This window comes from Chinchilla lanigera, unplaced genomic scaffold, assembly GCF_000276665.1.
Source record: "Chinchilla lanigera isolate Chin_1 unplaced genomic scaffold, ChiLan1.0 scaffold00034, whole genome shotgun sequence".
Classification (NCBI taxonomy): Eukaryota; Metazoa; Chordata; class Mammalia; order Rodentia; family Chinchillidae; genus Chinchilla; species Chinchilla lanigera.
The window spans coordinates 19,245,891-19,264,760 of record NW_004955435.1 but is presented as its reverse complement, the minus strand read 5'-3'; the positions used below and the strand labels follow the sequence as shown (position 1 = coordinate 19,264,760).

The 18,870-nt window shown below is 40.8% G+C and overlaps 1 protein-coding gene across 1 annotated transcript in view; it reads right to left on the bottom strand.

The window, feature by feature from the left end:
- Window positions 1-4,348: 4,348 nt before the first annotated feature.
- Slc22a15 (solute carrier family 22, member 15) overlaps window positions 4,349-18,870 on the bottom strand; it is a gene marked incomplete at its 5' end in the record, with an annotated part of 76,581 nt that continues 62,059 nt past the window's right edge. Inside the window, 4 exon segments of the mRNA XM_005389035.2 lie at window positions 4,349-6,298; window positions 6,590-6,778; window positions 9,353-9,425; window positions 11,208-11,328. Coding sequence (XP_005389092.1) covers window positions 6,209-6,298; window positions 6,590-6,778; window positions 9,353-9,425; window positions 11,208-11,328 — 473 coding nt within the window. The 3' untranslated portion in view covers window positions 4,349-6,208.

Sequence of the window (18,870 nt, the reverse complement as noted above, 5' to 3'; positions counted from 1 at the left end):
TAGGAATCCCTAGAACCTATGAATGCTACTTTTCGTTGCCAAAGGTACGCTGCAGATGTGATGGAGGTGAAATCTTCCGGGGGAAGATTGGCCTTCACTATGTGCGTGAGGCCATCACAAGGGTTCGGCTAAAAGGAAGACACATGATCAGAGTGGGCAGCAGGCTAGGTGATGTCAGAGCAAATAGGACCTAGGAACACTACATCCCCAGGAGCTGCGTGAGGCGAAGAATGACATTTACCTTACCCTGGAGAACCTGGAAATCTGCCTTGCTGACATCTTCATTTTGAGGGCATCATAAGCCCCTTAATTCTTGTTTTGTGGTCTGACCTTTTAGAAACATCACTGAATAAATTCATCTTGTCCAAATCACTAAGTTTTTGGTAATTTATTACAGCAACAATAGGAAACAAATACCACACCCTGTTACCTATGAAAACAAGGAAAGCCCTTGGGAGTGCTTTTTAATGAAAAGTTCATTTTATTGGCATTTTCCAACTATGTGTTCTGCAGCTATTTTTCTAACAGAGCAAACACCGTTTTGTTCTTTTCTTTTTTTAAGTAATGAGGATTGAATGTAGGGCCTTGAACATGCTGGGCAAGTGCTCTACCACTGACTACATCCTCAGCCTTTTGAAAATTTTATTTGGAGGAAAGATATATTCTGGATATTAACCCTTGTCCCATAGGAGTCACATATTTTTTTCCCTTAATTTACTGCTTTTCTTTAACTCTGTGGTGTAACCAGGAATGCAGAAAAAGGTTTTACAGTTAGATACAGTCAATATAGCTTTTTCAAAAATGATGTGTGATTCTGCACTTCTTATCTGAGATATCCATTTGTTTCCCAAGGCTATAAGAACATTCTCCTATTACTTCCTAATAGTTTTAAGGGTTTGCTTTTTTCATTTAAGTCTTCAGTCTATCTGGAGTTTTTGTTTTGTTTTGTTATGGTGATAAGAAAGACAATTTTAGTTGGGCGTGGTGGCACACGCCTGTAATCCCAGCACTTGGGAGGCTGAGGCAGGAGGATCATTGTGAGTTCCAGACCAGCCTGGGCTACAAAGTGAGCTCAAGGTCAGCCTGCACTGCATAACAAGACCCCGTCTCAAAAAAAAAAACAAAAAAAAGAAAAAAAAAAAAGAAAGAAAAAGACAATTTTATTTTCTTAGACATGGAAATCCAACTTTTCCCATATAAATAATCAGATAGTTTTCTTTCCCTGTCATCAGGCCATCTTTTATAAAGGCCAAATTGTGTATGCGCTTGGTCTGTTTCTGGCCTGAACTGTTCTACTGATCTCTTGTCTACTGCTGACCAAAACTACAGCCTCCTACGTTTTGGTCTCTGGGAAGTTTTGTTCCTTCTGTTTGCTCTTCTAAGATAGTCTTAATATTTGTAAATATTTAATTCTGCATGTGAATACTAGAATTATTATTAGAAGTTCCATGCAAAAAATTTTTGTTAAAGTTTTAATTAATATTGTCCCTACCTGTCAACATCTCTGCTAATACAGTACTTCCACAGAGACACCAAAGACTCCTCTGCTGTGAATCCCAACAGAAAACAAAACAAAAAACAAGAAAAACAACAGCTTCTCCCTTACTTCCACATTTCAAACTTCATCCGCATCCAACTGAAACTAAACTGCATCAAGAAACCCACCTGCAAGGCAGTTCAGGAAATGTACAATAGCCGGCTGTGGTGGTGCATGCCTGTAATCCCAGCACTCGGGAGGCTGTGGCAGGGGGATTGTTGCCAGTTTGAGACCAGCTTGGGCTACAAAGTGAGCTCAAGACCAGCCTGAACTGCACAGTGAGACCCTGTCTCAAAAAGGCCAAAAAAAAAGGAAATGTACATTTGTAGGTTTAAAGCTTTTGTGATACAAGAATAAAAAACAGAACAGTAAGTTTCAAACTATGGATTATAGGTCATGCAATCACCTAGTAGGTAAAGAATGGCGTTAAAAATAAAATGGAGCAGATTGTGCTGTCAGTATGCTTAGCAAGAATAACTACTGATTCATAAAGCTATGCACACATTATATATATTTTATAATACATATTTATATATTTATATACATGTTTATATGTTTTATATATACATGTTCAATTGTTTTATATATATATATACACACACTTATATGGACAGAAAGACACATAGAGACAGAGAAAGAAAGAAAATGAATTACGAGTCCAGATCAAGAAAGTCTCAAGGTTCAGGTACCAAGAAGGGTTACTGTGTGCTAATTCAGCACATCTACCTCAACATCCTTTACTTTGCTAAGGAAATTTCCTGTTTTTTTCACATGGCAGTAGCTTTTATTGTGAATAAATTTTGAATTTTGTCACACAATATTCATGCATCTACTGAGGTAACCAGAAGGTCCTTCTTCGATGTACTACACTGATGGATTTCCCACAGTGTATCATCTTTGCATTTTTCTCTTTCTAAAAATGTTTTTATATCCAGTTTGCTTTAAATACTGTCCCACACATCACCTATAATTTCTAGTAGGTATTGTATTTGTCAAAGATGCATATCTCAAAGATGTATATCTCACAGATGTGTATCTCAACACATTTTGTAAGAACAAGATAAAAGGCCTATGTTTTGTGATTCTTTATTAAATTCATAAGAATCCGAAATACCTGCATGTCATTTAGTTTAGAAAAATTTAATTTTTCCAAATATGTTTACAATTTAAGGACCAATGATCAAAACTCTGTATGAAAAATAAGTCTTACTGAAAAGTGGTATTTTAATTCTGATATAATAATGACAATTAGCTGGGTGTGGTGGAGTACACCTCTAATTCCAGTACTCAGGAGGCTGAGGCAGGAGGATTGTTGTGAGTTTGAGGCCAACCTGGGCTACAAAGTGAGCTCAAGGTCAACCTGAACTGCATAGTGAGACCCTGTCTCAAAAAGACAAGAAAGAAAAGAAAGAAAGAAAGGAAGAAAGGAAGGAAGGAAGGAAGGAAGGAAGAAAGGAAGAAAGGAAGGAAGGAAGGAAAGAAGGAAGGAAGGAAGGAAGGAAGGAAGGAAGGAAGGAAGAAAGAAAGAAAGAAAGAAAGAAAGAAAGAAAGAAAGAAAGAAAATAATGACAATTATTTCAATATATCTTTAAGAATATAAATCATCCAGTAAAAATATCTTCACCAATGTTCACCATAAAAATGTTTGTTCAGGTTATAGTCATTTAAGCTGTACCCCAGAAATTTTCATTTTATTTGTTGTGTTTATTTGTTCATGTTTAAGTGTTAACGACTGTCTGTATCTCTATCTCTAGTATACCCATCAGCTTTTCAATAGGCCATGGTTTTAACTCATAAAACCAGGAAACTGCAACACAGTTTCTTTCAACACACCATGCAGTGGCACGCAGTGCGAAGATTCTGGATGCACTGGTAATAAGATCATGGAAGCCTTGGAATTTTTTATTTGTCTTACCTTCTCCTGGTGCTTTTTAAGAGAAAAGAAATTTATCCTGAATAAAATGAAAGAGTCCAACAGCATACTTTTTACAAGTCATCTGCACAAAGTATGTTACCACTAATTAAACTTTTTCTAATTATTTATTTTAATATTTTTACTTTTTTGTGTTTTTTTTGAGACAGGGTCTCACTATGTAGTCCAGGGTGGCTTTGAACTCACAATATAGCATAGGCTGCACGAAACTTGCAGTGATCCTCCTGTCAGCCTTCCAAATGCTGGGACTACAGGAGAGCACCACCACACCTGGCAAGTTTTTTAATAATTTAATCAGTGCACATATGCATATGTGCACATTCTCTACCATAGTTATTATCAATGGAAAAAAATGTTTTTATAAAAGCAGTGGTAATAAAGAATAACAATTATTAAACTTTGGTAACGGGCTATTTGGAAGAAACAAAATTTAATGATACACCTGGTATCAGCATTTGACTTATTAAACAACACATATTCCATCTGTGGATTCCTCTGTCCTTTATTCTACTGCCTAGACAGGAAAAGAAGAAACCCAGGGACAGAATCAGCTGAACCCTCGCCCAAGGCAGCGGGAACCCAATGTCAAGGAGAGACAGATTCTCAATTACTCTTCACACAGAGGGAAGCCATAATACCAGTTGTCCGGTATTATGCTGAGTCTACAGGTGACACATTTTCTAACTTCTATTTTTTTTTTTTTTGTTTGTTTTTGTTTTTGTTTTCCGGAACCGGGAATAGAACTCACGACCTTGCACTTGCCAGGCAGGCGCTGTGCCGCTCAGCTAAATCCCAAGCCCCCATTTTCTAACTTCTAGTTTCCAAATTTTGGGTTGTATTTCTATTATTATGAAAAGACAGTTCCACACAACCAAAAATTATACATACGTTAGTTCATCATTTTATTTTAAATATTTGACCATTTAACAAAAACTTTTAAGTGTCTCTGCAAGTTCTTTCTTCCTCTTCCAGTGGTGGAGAGATCTCCATTTTCCAGAGAAAAATAAAGAGAATTTCACAGTTTGGGATGTGGGTTAGATCTGTGTGGGATTTTAAAAAATGGTAGCTGAAGGGGTGTCACCATTTCCTTGGTGGTGAAAACAGTAATATTTCGTAGGTCCTTACTGTGTCTGGGCCAGAACTTTGGGCACAGCAAGGAGAAACGGAGTAGCTGAGATGCCTCCTGTTTCTGAACAGCCATCACATCATCAAGGGCCAAAAGGACGTAAACATATTGTAACAAATACCAAGGTACCATAGATGTAGTGCAAACCAGACATCAATACAGAAGAGAACAGAGCAGTGTATGGAGCCAATTAGCAGAGGCACCCCTAAGATTTCCAGAAGCAGCCACGTGACACCTTCTCTTTACCTCTCATACAATTTCTCTTTCTCCAAGAGCTTATCAGAAATGGAGATTTTGAAAACACAGACATTTTCTTCACTGGAAAATGACCTCAAACAATGCTTCCCAAGCTTGCTGACTCCTGGCTTAGACTTCCTCTCTGAGACAGTATTCAAGTTTCATGGAGAACTCGTATTTTCTGCATGTGATTTTAAGAGACTAAATACGGTTTTTATTCATTCACAATCATACTTAATGAAAGAAGTAAGTATTTCCTATGAAATGCCTGTGCCTTCCACTCTTCCTAACCAGGTAGGGGCTGACGGAGGGCAAGAGTACAAGCTCTCTGTGCTCCCCAAGTCCCTTCCTGTACAGCACTGAAAGCAAAACAAACCCAAAATCGCCAAAGATAATTTGTTTTCCCCTTTATTAAAAACTGCATCTTTTTTTTTAACATCCAAGTGATCAACGCGTCACCTTTAACCGCTCTCTACCTTTATAAAGCTTTATTGTTTACTGTGCGGGATTTTGAAGTTATTGCTGTACTAGACTCTCAGAAGGAAATTTTCCTGAGGTGCTTATAATCGGGAACTGAAGCAATCACATGATTTAGGGGTCAAAGGGAGCTACCAGGCCACAGCCACACCTCTGCCTCTAGTAAACTGTTCTGGTTCTTAGTAGCGAATTAATAATTTTGTGTGTGTGTGAATTAATAATTTAATCAATGTACATGTGAACATGTACACAATCTCTACCATCCTGGGACCAAAGGGAAAAGCCTCCAAGTCAACCAGCAGGTTGGGAACCAGCTGAGGACTTGATGCCAGCAGCTGAGGTAAAACCAGAGGGCCTTGGGACACCGTACGGTCTCTGAGAATACTTCCTTCAGTGTAAAATTAAGTGTTGACACCAACCTGTGTTTCAAGATTTCCTCGTGAGCAAGAGCAAGTGGTAGGGGACAGATGTCACACATGATATGAAGTTTCAATTTTACGAACAGTTTTGGTAATCTCACTAAAATGGCGATAAGTTTTACTTATCTGCTTCTAGATCACAAGGAAAGAAAAGCAGTGTCATTAAATCTGTGAACACAAATCAGGCTCCCACCCTGGAATGTGGACCAGAGCTACGTGGCCAGAGGTCAGGATTCTGAGCTGAACTTCAATCCTGGACAAGTTAAGAACTTGTCCCTCAAGTAGTGATGTTTTCTCTGATGAAATCTCTTCTCCAACTTCCTTCGTACTTCAACAAAAATCACTCCATGCTGAGTGCCACCTGTGTATGTTGGCACCAAACCTGTCTTTCTCAGCTCTTTGAGGACTCAAGGGAGAACCTGGCTCGGTCAGAGGCATAAAGGATGGTCCTTTGGTTCTGATCAGGGAGCTGGGGCTCCTCACTTGATCATTTGGGTCTCTTCGTCTGCATCATAAAACTCTTCTTCCTCCTCACTCTCACTGCCGAAAGTCTGCTCCTTGTCTGCAGGCTGAAATGGGAAAAGAGATAACATCATAACGTTTCTAAGATGAAAACTACCACCTCTCTGTTCAACTGAAAAATGAATTTTTGTGACATCTACCTCCCTGAGGAGCAGCCCCTAAGTGTTTTCAAAATGTAATGGATCTTTGGTCATCTTTTATTTTTCTGAATATCACCTGCTGTTAGATTTCTACCATTGCTTTCCATTGTATTCAATCTAACCCCCCGAAACATTTTTTCCAACAACTACCATCATCCAAGCAGAAACTGCAAATGGATGGGAGGAACAGCAACATACCTGCGGGGTATCCAAGGTCTGCAAAGACACGACTTCCTCCCCCAGCCTCCGATAGGAGTACACCTGAAGGTCAGCAAGTGTCTCCAGCAACGGGCTATTAAGGGTTTCTGGCAATAACAAACTTAGGAGGCCTGAGGTCAGGCCGGTGGCTCCAAACACAAGGAAGGGTAAAGACCACTGCACATATTTCTGTAGGGAAGGGGCAAATGGAAACAAACAAAATTCAAGGTCAGTGAGTGTCCTCATCAGATGACCTCAACAGTCTCATGACTGAACTGTCCCAGCTCCTACCCAGTTTGTGCCTTCCCACTAGCATAGGCTGTTAACCACTTTTTCTTTCACTATAGAGAACTACCATGGGAAATCATGGGCTGATTCTTCAAGTATGTAGAGACGGGACTGAGTAAATCCAAAGGCAGCACTGGAGTGCGGGCAGAAGCATCGGGCTATCTCCCACATGGGGTGGGCATATGGGAGCTGAGGCCCAGCTGTTTCTGAGCAGGGCAGATCCACAGGGAAACCTGGTGTCCAGCTCCCGTTCCAAGGAAGCAGCTTCTAACAACGATCTCCACACCCTCTTCTCATGAGAGACACCCCAAAATATTTGCTGACAATGAACTTTAATCCTTTCGCAGTTGCAGCGGATATGAGAGACCTCTGCAAGGTTAAAGTTCTCAGTGCTGGAATCTGTCCAAACATCCCACACACCATGGCACCATAACAGAGAAGCCCAGGAATGAGAAGGATAAAAACTCTGGAAGAAAAAAAAAACCCTACCACACACACAGTTTGTAAGCTACTTAAACTGAAATGATAAAGGTAAAATGGCAATTGCTTCACAGAGCCAAAAGATATTCTCAGGACAAGTTAATATGCTCTTTCAGTACAAATGGGTTCCAAGACAGTGAAAGAAACATCTTGCTTGCAGTTCATCCTGCTTGCAGGATGGTGCTTTGGGGCCATTCTGAGAGAAATGGAAGTCTAGAACTCCAGTACAGGAGGTACTGACTTTACGATCTTCTGCTTTGGCCTCCCAGATTCTGAGGGTACCGATTAGGACTTTATTTCAAATAACTTTTCCTTAGTTTTTTAAAGTGATGGAGAAAGAAGGAGGGAGGGGGTGTGAGAATGAAAAAGACAGCAGAGAATCTGAGCAACTGATTTGAAGGTAACAATGTACAATGCCACTACCACGGTGAATTCCTACCATCTTGTCCAGTGAATCTCTCTATTATCGCTACTGTTTTATTTAATAATTGTTATTCTTCTTTTTTTTTTTTTTTTTTTTTTTTTTTTTTTTTTTCTTTTTTTTTTTTTTTGGTTTTTCTCCGGTACCGGGAACCGAACTCACGACCTTGCGCTTGCCAGGCAGGCACTTTGCTGCTGAGCTAAATCCCCAGCCCCTGTTATTCTCTTTAATAGTTTGAACAATCTCCCATTCTTACATCCAATAATCTGAGCAATGTAGTTGAAGATAACAGTATGTAATCTAACAACCACTGTTAATTTGTATTATTTTGTCTTGAAACCCTGCATCACTTTAAATGTTCTTGCTTTGGTTTGTTTATGTTTGTGGTGCGGGTATGTTGCTATTGCTCTTTTTTCTCATTTACTACTCTCTTTAAAATAAAATTTAAAAAAAAGAAAAAGAAAAAGAGAGCAGGGAGAGACAGGAGAGCGAGGAGGAGGACAGGGAAGAAGGAAGACGGAATCATCTCATCTCTATCTCCTACATGAAAGCCCTGCCCAGCACTACGGGTGCTGCAGAAGTGAGGGGAACACAGCACTCTCCCAGCTCTCAGTAATCAAAGGAGACACGGAGCCGAGGGTTATCATGTCCTAGGACAGCCACCCAAAGTCGGAGAGTTTTAATAATATGTGTCTAGGATCCCACACATTTTGCAAGATGAAACATGGAGCACACATGGCTCTTTTATAAGAGGGCACTTGTGGCCTAAATCTGAGCCTGAGACATGGGGAGAGCTGCTCAGGAAAAGGAACTATACTGCAGCTCAAAACATGAGTCAGCTGCCACGCAGATATCCCAGACTAGGAAATGGTGAACTAAGCTGCCTGAGTAATGATGCGCTGTCTACAGAAACGGTCCACCGACCCCAGCCTAAGCTAGTCACCTTTCCCCAAGCGTGGCCTGGGAAGTCCCAGACTACAGCGAGGAGGGACTTGCCTGGGGCCGCTGAGTTCTTCCATAGGATGTGAGCATTTTAAGACTGTAGAGTTTCAGGGTTGTCGTTTAGTGTCTCACCTTTTCTTGGACTACAAAACTTAGAAAATGCCAGTGAATCTGAACAGACACACACGCAGGCATGTACTCCCTCGTTTTCTTTTCCCAGTGGTACGCTTTGGGAAAGATGTCTAATCTGTTTCTGTAGCATTTCTCACGTGATTACTACGTGCGTTACGTACAGTGATATGTATAAAGCGCTTCTCACGAAGTCCAGCATGAGGCAGAGGCTTAATAAACACTTAATAGTTCACTTCTGAATGGGCAGAAAAGGGGCTTGCTTCTCTGGCATCAGCTGACTCTCCAATTAATACAGGTAAACAAAGAATCAGACCCATTGGTGTGGAAGTATCCCAGGCTGTCTATCCCGATGGAGTACTGTGTCTTCAGCTAAAAGGTATACGGTCCACATCTGTGTCAGCTTACCTTAACAGATACCTGTTCATTACCTTTTTCTACTCAAACAAAGCATTTCTGAAGCAGAGAATCATGAAAAACAAAACCAGGAGGTACAAACCAACCAGTGAGGGGACGAAGGGAGCAATAATCCCACCAACTCGGGAGAACATGGAACAAGTTCCAAGCCCAACGTTCCTGAAAGGCAGAACGAAAAGTAAAATAAAACTTAGTGAGTTGTAAGGGGAACTTTCAAAGACCCCGTGAAGAGGCATAAAGGGCCCAGAATAGAATATGCCCAAGTGGAAGCACAAGAAACTGTAGCACAGCGCTGCCTACGAGAGCTCTTGGTCATGCCGGAAATGTTCTAAAATCACACTGCCCAATATGGAGGGTTACGAGGTACAGGTGTCTACTGAGTACTTGAAATGTGGCAAATGAACATGAGGAACTGAATTTCCAACTTACCCAATTCTAATTAAACTTCAATAGGCGCTTGAGCATAGTAACCATCATATGGATAGTGCATCTCTAGAGGGTTGTGCAAAAATCAGCATTTGAGTATTTATCAAATATTCTTACAGAGTTTTGTGTCTCAGGTCTACTATCTACTGTCTATTAACACAGCCACAGGAAGGAAGGGCTTCATGATCTGAAAAGCCTGCCCATTTATTTAAGCCCAATGAATTAGCTTTTAAAAAGTCAGGCATATTAGTAGGACTTGACTGTGCATTCACCATCAGGAAACCTAGGACATTACCTTTATTGGGTTGTAGGTATGGAAGAGGTAAGAGGGCAGGAGAGAAAATGGGAATGATTTCTAGATAAGGTGGCAAGACATCACTCTGTTACCTCAGCCTAACTGTTAACAATGTCCATTTGCTCTCAGATGTGTCTGATACTAGTTTTTTATACGGAGATTGTAAGAACAATGAGGAAGTGGGTAAACAATGTGATCTGTTGCTGGGAAAGAGATTTAAATCAATAAGCAGGCTAACAGTGCTGGCCCGCGCCTCTAATGCCAGCACTGGGGAGGCTGAGGCAGGAGGATCACTGTGAGTTCAAGGCTTGCCTGGGCTATAAAGTGAGCTCAAGGCCAGCCTGAACTGCACAGCCAGACCTTGTCTCAAAAAGACAATAAATAAATAAATAAATAAATCAACAGGCAAAAAGAACCCTTAGTTTTCTTGAACAGATAAGAGAGACAAAAGCTCCCTTTTGAGTGATCCTTATTTCACAAAGGTAGTTCTACAAAAACTTAAACTGTGCCCCAATCCTTCAAATTTGGGTTTTTTGTTTGCGTCCAAACTGCTTTTATGCAATTTAGGATGGAATGTATTCCTTTTTAGATAGGCAGATTGTTTCATTAAAACCATCTTTAACAACTAATATTTAAATTTAATATTTACCTATTAGTATAGGAAATGATCACTTAATATGTGCATATATTGTGCTAAAATGGAGGCTCTGTGAGCAAAGGGATTTTGGGGCTGGGGATGTAGCTCAGCGGCCTAAGTGCTTGCTTGGCAAGCCTGAGGTCATGAGTTCAATTCCCAGTACCAAAAACAACAAAAAAAAAGAGAAAAGCGATTTTGTTCCCTTGTCTGCTGTAAGTCTAACACTAAGTAGGTGACTAAATGAATGAAATTCACCAAAGTAAAAATGGCCTGAGGTTTGCAGCTCAGTGGTTGAATGCTGTGTGGCATGCACAGGACCTTGGATTTGAGCCTCAGCTCTGCAAAGAATCAAAAACCAGCACCCAGCCCCGTTTGGGTGATAGGACACGTCCAGCGTACAGCACTAGGGGAATTTAGCTCACTACTAGACTACAGTTTCCTCAGTCACACAGGCGGAGAGCAGAATACAGAAAGGTTGTGAGTTACAACTGCTTGCTGCACACTGACTCCTGAGCAGAGGGACAGAGAACCACACCCCCGCTGACAGAAGGAAATCCAGGAGGAGATGCAGGCAGACGCGTACCTGATGATGGTTGGGTAGAGCTCAGAGGTGTAGATGTAAACGATGTTGAAGGCGGCACTGATGGTCAGCTTACCCAGCAAGGACAGGGAACGGCTGTTCACCACTGCAAACACACCTGTGTCTGAGGAGGACGGGACAACCCCTGTGAGACCAAGTAGAACAATCCCTCTCGACACATCTCATTCTGAAGGAGCCACAGGCCTCCATGTGGAACTCAAACGGCAAAGCAGTGGGATAACTGCACACACATTTGGAAGGTTTAGTAGTCACGCGCAAAAGCATGTGTAATATTGTGTAAGCATGTCTCAGTGTCCTGGCTGTCTGCGTGAAGTTGACACACTGGTTATCATTAAGTGAGATAAAACCTGCATTCATTCCTGGGAGAGCCCCTGAAAACTGCACTGGAAAGAAGGAAGTGCATCCACTATGGGTGGTACCTGTCTTTCCTTTCTTCTTCACTTTCTTCAAACACTGATCTAAAATAATGGTCAGCACAGCCCTTGCTAACAGGCAGTGAAAACAGAGATGAGCTCCAGAAAAACTCTTACAGTTTACAAGGGTATTTGTGTTAGCCAGCTTTCCATTACTGTATCAAATACCTGAGATGATCAGGTTATAGAAAGGGAAGATATACTTTGGCTCAAGGTTTTGGTAGTTTCAGTCCATGGTTGACTCTAGCTGTCTGCTGTGGTGAGGCAGTATATCATGAGGGGAGTGGGTGCCTTAGAGCAACCTTCTTACATCACAGCAGTAGGGGAGGTGAGAGAGACAGGAAGATAAAGGGTGGGGGGTCCCTTCAAGGGAATGCCCCTGATGGTTTAAGTTCCTCCCCCTGGGCCGCACCCTCTACAGGGTCTACGACCTCCTAATGGAGTCCTAGGCTGGGGACCAAGCTTTCAACACAGGGACCTTTGGGGATGCTCAAGATCCAAACTATGGCCGTGTGCTGCTGAGAAGGTAAGGAACAACCTCACGAAATTATTACCAGAGGACACAGATGTTCTTTAAAGAACAAGAGACAAAATATGAAAAACCTTCTAACCATTCCTCTAACTTCTCATTTTAGTCATTAATTTACAGTGTTGCTTGAGCTTCTTAATGTAATGTTTTTACACAAAATGCAAAAATAACTCCAGCTTATTTCATCAAAAATACTATCAATTATCTTGTTCTTCTTAACATTATGCTGACTGGGTTCTACAAATTTTTACCTGTCAAAAAGAGTTAATCTTTCTCCTTTAATAATCTATGTGTTTCTACCTTCAAAATAAGAATTTTCTCATAAGAAAGGAACCCCACAGTTGTTTTTGGCTCTGTTGTACTTCCTCCATTATCAGACACCTGCAGGATGTGACAACCATTCCGTTTGCTCAAATGCACCTGCCCCGTGATAGCAATCTCACTTCCAGTACCATCCTTTCCTAAAATTCCTAGTCTTAAAGGTCAACAGCAATGCCCTAGCCATTGAAAGTAACTGCCCTCATTCTCCTTGACATTTATGCCACATGGAACACTCTTGTCCCCTTTCTGAGGATTGTGGTGCTCATATAAACCACTCGATTAAATAGCTCCAGTGAAGTATCTTTTCCTCCCTTTAACCTCCAGTGTCCCTACTTTCTAATCCATTCAACTGGTACGTCTCAGATACTCCTCTGTGGTTACTTACTTTTCTAGCTTGTCTGCCCAAAACACACTCCAAGTTAGCTCAGGTTAATGTTGGTATCTTGTATATTTGTTTTCCTCACAGCATCCCCCATAGGCCTAGGCACCCAGCGGTTCACTGTGCAAACATTTGTTGAAGTAAGAGGTGTAAGGACTACCACAGGGATTAATTAGGTGGAATCAATCTGTGTTCATGCTCTCAGCTCCTTGAGAGGGAGGTATATGACACGCCTGATACCAAAACTATTTCACCCTGTTTGAGTGTGAAATAAATTTTCATCCACTTTAAGATGATGTCCTGAAGCAGCCACGCAAGCACTGCTAAGTGTGACCCCCCTATCCCGGAGCTGCTTTCTCCTCTTCTGCCAGAATATTTGAAGGAACACACTAGCTATTTTTTTTTTTCATGTATTTTTGAGACAGGGTCTTGCTATGCATTTCAGGCTGGCCTTGAGCTCAATTTGTAGCACAGGCAGGTCTTGAACTCGCAACGATCCTCCTACCTCAGCCTCCTAAATGCTGGGATTACAGGCGTGCGCCACCACACGCGGCTTCACACTAGCTTTTTAAAGTACTGCATGTTTTTAAAACATGAAGTCCTCTGGAAAAAGGATCAGGACTTTCAGCATTTACTTCAAAATTTATTTCTGGGCCCTTGAGACCTAGCAACTTCTTCTTTAAACCAGTAATACTACAGATAAAATTCATCATTCTTTTGCAGAAAACTGAGCCAGGAAAAAGGATAGGGTGACACAGAAGCAAAGACAAAGCATACACATCTGCTTGACTGGGAACAGTCTTTAGGGCAGGTTTCCATCCATACGGGGTGGCATTTTTCAGAAATGCATGGAAACATCTTTAATAACAGGACAGAAGACTGACATCTTGGAATTTAAGTTCAGATGATGTGATACAGAAACTTTATCACGTAAATGTCTATAATGCAAAGCTGGAAGAGTCCCGTGTAAGGCTCAGGACACTCCAGCCATGAACATTTGGGGAGCCCGTCTCTGGTCACACACCCAGCAAATGCTCCCAACACTCTGACAGCCCATCTGCTGCTTGAAACTTCTCTCCTATGTTTCTGCCAACAGACCTGCAGTCACCACGTCCACCACGAGCACTTAGGTCAGTTTAAGACAGCTCTGTTCACGAGCCCCTGCCTATGCAGCTGTTGGGCTGTTGGTCCCCTGGATTCCTCACCTGGGTACTTTACCTAAAAATCAGGTATTACTGGCAAGTCCCAGCGAATGTTCAAAGTTACTGTTCATGAAAAAAAGATTTAAAAGAGAACAGAAAATCGAAGTTATCTATTTTTAAAAGGTAACTCTCAAAACACAGGTTACCCTTCAAAGTTCTGGACTTAATGACCTTATAAATTTATTCCAATATTGCATCTACTACAGATATAATTTGCAGAATTAATTTTTGGAGAGCCTTTGGGGCCACCATAACAAATTATCTTAGTATTTTATAGTCTTATTTCACTGGCCCCAAATAGCAAAAATTCCATTAACCATTCACATCATTCTCTGGGTGACTATAGCATAATTTTGATTGTTTATATGTTTAAAAATATTGACCACGGCTCCCAGTTCTCTATTACCATGCTTGAACTGGAAAAACAACAATACCTTTTGCTTGCGTTTGGCTGTTTTTTGAAAGAAAATACTGTACAAATACAGTTTTGTTGCCAGAGTTTCACCCTTTCTAGGGTTTCACGTGGATGAAATAATACACTTCATGGACTTTTATGTATGACTTCTTTCACTTGGTGTAATGGTTTTGGAATGTTTCCAGGTTGTGCGCATAAGTGGGTCACAGTTCATTCCTTTCTGCTGTTCGTATTCCACTGTACGGCTGTATAACGATGTGTTTCCCCATTCATCAGCGTTATGGGCATTTTGGTTCCTTTGAGTTTGGGGCTATAATTAATACTCCTGTGAACATCTGTCTCAATGTCTTTGAGACTTTGTGTTTTCATTTCACTGATTTTTTTGTTCTTATATTTATTCTTTTCACCTTTCTGCTTGCTTTGTGTTTCATTTGCCATTCTTTTAAATTTATCTTTTATTATGTTTATTGGTACAATTTAGGTATACAGGATGATCATATTCATCATTCTTTTTAAAACTTGCCTTCTATTTTCTTAAGGTGGATCATTTATTTGAAAACTTTTTTCTGCTTTAAAAAATTTTTCCTTTAAGTTTTGCTTTGCATGCATGCCCTAAACTTTTTTTTTTTTTTTTTTTTTGGTACAGGGTCTTGCTTTGTAGTTCTGGCTGGCCTTGAACTCACTGTGTACCGAATGAGCCAGTTAGTCCAGGCTGACCTCCAACTTGCAGTGATCCCCCTGCCTCAGCCTCCTGAATGCTGGAATTACAGGCATGAACCACTACACTTGGCATTCTCTAAGTTTTGATTTGCATACTTTAGTAATTGCTCAAATGAAGTATTTTCTAATTTTCTTTGTGATTTTCTTTTGATCCTTGTGTTTTTAGAAAGGTGTTATTTAGCATCCAAAAATGTGAGGATTTCCCAGCTCTCTTTTTGTTACTAATTTCTAGTTTAAATCCATTCTAGGCAAATAATTTAGTTTACTTGATAAATTTAAGAGGCCCCAAGCCTCTTAAATTTATTGAAACTTGTTTTAATCCAGAATAGGGTGTCTCTGAGCAAATGTTCTATGTGCACTTCAAATGGAGTTTACAGGTAATTTGTTCTACAAGTCAACTAGGTCGTGTTGATTGTAAAAATGTCTGCTTATATTTTCTCTATCATTACTGAGATAACAGTATTGATGAACCTAGCTATAATTTTGGATTTGTCTATTTTTTCTGTACAACATACTTTTATTTCATGTGCTTTGAACCTATTAAAAGAGGTATACACATTTAGGACTGTTGTAGCCACTTGATAAAGTAATTCCTTTCTTAGCATGTGTTTATAGTTTTTGGAAAGCTTTTGCAATCACTTCTGCAGATAGTTTTTCTTTATCTCTTTCTGCTGAGACTACAGTACGATAGGCCCCTTAATATTGTTCCACAACTCATTGATGCCTTGTTCATTTTTTTTTTTTTTTTTTTTTGTCTTTTTGAGGCAGGGTCTCACTGTGCCATTTAGGCTGGCCTTGAGCTCACCTTGTAGCTCTGGTTGGTCTTGAACTCGTGACAATCCTCCTGCCTCAGCCTCCCGAGTACTGGGATTACAGGCATGCACCACCACACCCAGCTCCTTATTAATTTTTCATTCAGTCTTCTTTTGTTTTGTTCTGAACAGTTTTTGTTATATGTTTACATTCAATGGCCTATTCTTCTATAGTGTCTAATCTGCTGTATCATCTACTGTATTTTAGCCTCATCCACTGCATTTTTCACATGTTTTATCTCTAGATGCTTTATGTATATCTTTTTTATACCTTTAATTACTCTGCTTATTGTGATCATGCTTTCCTCTACTTTCTTAAATATCTGAAATATATTATACTTTCTGCTTTAATTTTGTCTCCTTACTCTATAATCTGTGCCACTTCTGATTTTGATTCTGTTGATTTTTCTCTTACTATCCAAGGTCTTTCCTGCTTATTTGTATACCTGCTAATTTTTATTGGAGGCCACAAGTCGTGAATATTACATACTAGGCTCTGGATTTTACTGTATTTCTTTAAGTATTGTTCAGGCTTTGTTCTGTGATGCAGTTAAGTTACTTAGAGTCACTTGATTCTTTGGAGTTTTGTTTTCAGGCACTTCCGGAGCAAACAGAGGAGCATTTAGTGTAGGGCTGCTTTGAGGAGGTGTCTACCAAGCGCTTAGCGTCTGGCTGAAGAGAACAGAGCGTATCCACGGCTTGGGTATCAAGCACTGCTCTGCCTGCTTCTGTCTTGTGGCCCTCCCTCTGGCCTAGTAGTTTCTTCAAATACATGAACAGATCAAAGACAGCCAAAGATGCAGTCTCCCACTGCTGATTCTGGGTATCCTATTCTGCTCCAGTATTTTACCCAGCAAAGTCTGGTCACCTTGGCCTTCCCAACCCTCAGTAAGTACTTCCTCAATTCAGGAAGAGCACCAGGACTTGTGATGCTCCACTCCTTGCCCTGTGCTTGGAAACCCTGAGGTAAGTCACTCTTACATCTCACTTTGGTTAGTTCTCTTCTCTCAGGAATTACTGTCCTATGCAGCCTGTCATACAATGTTTGAAAATCTACATTTCTTACATATATTTTGTCTGGTTTTACTTGTTTAAACAGGAAGGTAGCTGGTCTCCATTACTACCATGGCCTCAAGTTCAAGTTCCCGTAGCATTTTTTGGGGGGCCACTTCTCCATAGGCACTGTGTTTTACTGTTATGCTTTGAACACTAATTTCCTTCACTAGATTATAAGCTCTTTGAGGCTAGCAAGTAGATCTTCTTCATGAATATAATCTTGTAAATGAGATACTAGAGAAGTCAAAAGAATAAAGAATGGGCAGATCAAGGCTGAGGAAAGAAAGGTGACACACAGATCCTCTGGGCTGAGTCTAGGGAACGTCCTTCAACTGTGAGGCTTCTTTATCCCGGCAAATGCCAGGACTTCCCAGTGTTCTGGACTTCTGGTGAATCACAACCAATTTCCATGTGCTTCATCAGTGAGGGGCCAGGACCGCTGTGACGATCCAGGCTCTTAAACTCTGGCCAGTTCCACCAAGCCTGCCTGCTGAAGAGTTAAGAACTGGCCCTATTCAGGTAGCATTAATTCATTTGTAATGAGTTCTGAGAAAACACTCTAAAAGGGAAAAACAGCTCCCTAAAGAGTACTGACTTCAGAGTCAGAAAGACCTTAAATCCCCAATATGCTTCTTACTTGCTGTGTAACACTGGATGGGTTGCTTGACTAATCTGATTTTTAGTTTCCTTGTATAACTGGAGTGGTATGTAATGCCATCTGCCCAAGAGGAAAAAGATAGGCTGATTGTGACAGGTATTTTCGGGTTCTAGTTTTCAAGGCTGATTATTTTCTAGCTAGGTCTTATTTTTGAGGACACAGGATTTTACCCAATATTTTTAGTGCATCCGTGTTTTGACTATGACCCATAAGTTCACATAAGTTCAGCTATAAAAATTTCCACTTGTGGCATCATGTCAGCACTCAGAAAGTTTCAGATTTTGAAGTGTTTCAGATTTAGAATTTTTGGACTAGAGTTGCTCAACTGCAATTATAAACCACAGTCTGCAAAGTGCCAAAACAATCTATTTTCTAACTGACTAGCTGTCTCTCCTGCAGTATCCACAAATGTCTCAGACACAGAGAACAACAATAACATATAGATGCTAAAAAAGAAAGTGAGGGTAAAAGGATACCTAAGGATGCAGTAGCAAGCAGAAACACCTAAACGACACCTAGGATTTGGAGGCAGATTTATTGATGTCAATGGGCACTGATTGGGATCATTCTCAGAATATCAGGCCCTGCTCTCTGGTGGTCTAGGGCTTATATGGGATAAGCAAGCAGGAAACACAGAGGCAGAATGGCTTGTCAGTTGGGGATTAGTTCTTACAATATGTATCACAGTGACCAGCTATGCATCACAGTGACCAGCCATTTCTAAGGGACAGGAGTAACAGGAACTGGAACTGGAACTATTACCTGGGCAACGAACAAGCTGAAGTAGAGCAGCTTGCGGGGGATGGGGGAAGGCATCTTCCACTACAAGGTTAGGCATGCTGCTGCACACCTGTAATCCCAGCATTCTAGGAGGCTAAAGCAAAAGAACTGCAAGTTTGAGCCCATCCCGGGCAATTAAGAGACTCAGTGAGGCCCTGTCTCAAGATAATAATAAAAATCAAAGCAAAAGAAAAAGAGCTAGGCATGTAGCTCAGTGCAGTGGTTCTGGGTTCAATTCCTAGTATACTGAAAAAACAAACATACGAAACCTGGGGGTGCGGTACGGGAGGGGAGCACCTGACTTGGCGGGAAGGAGGGAACGCAGTGTGCAGGTGTGTCTGGGGGAGAAAAGAGATGAAT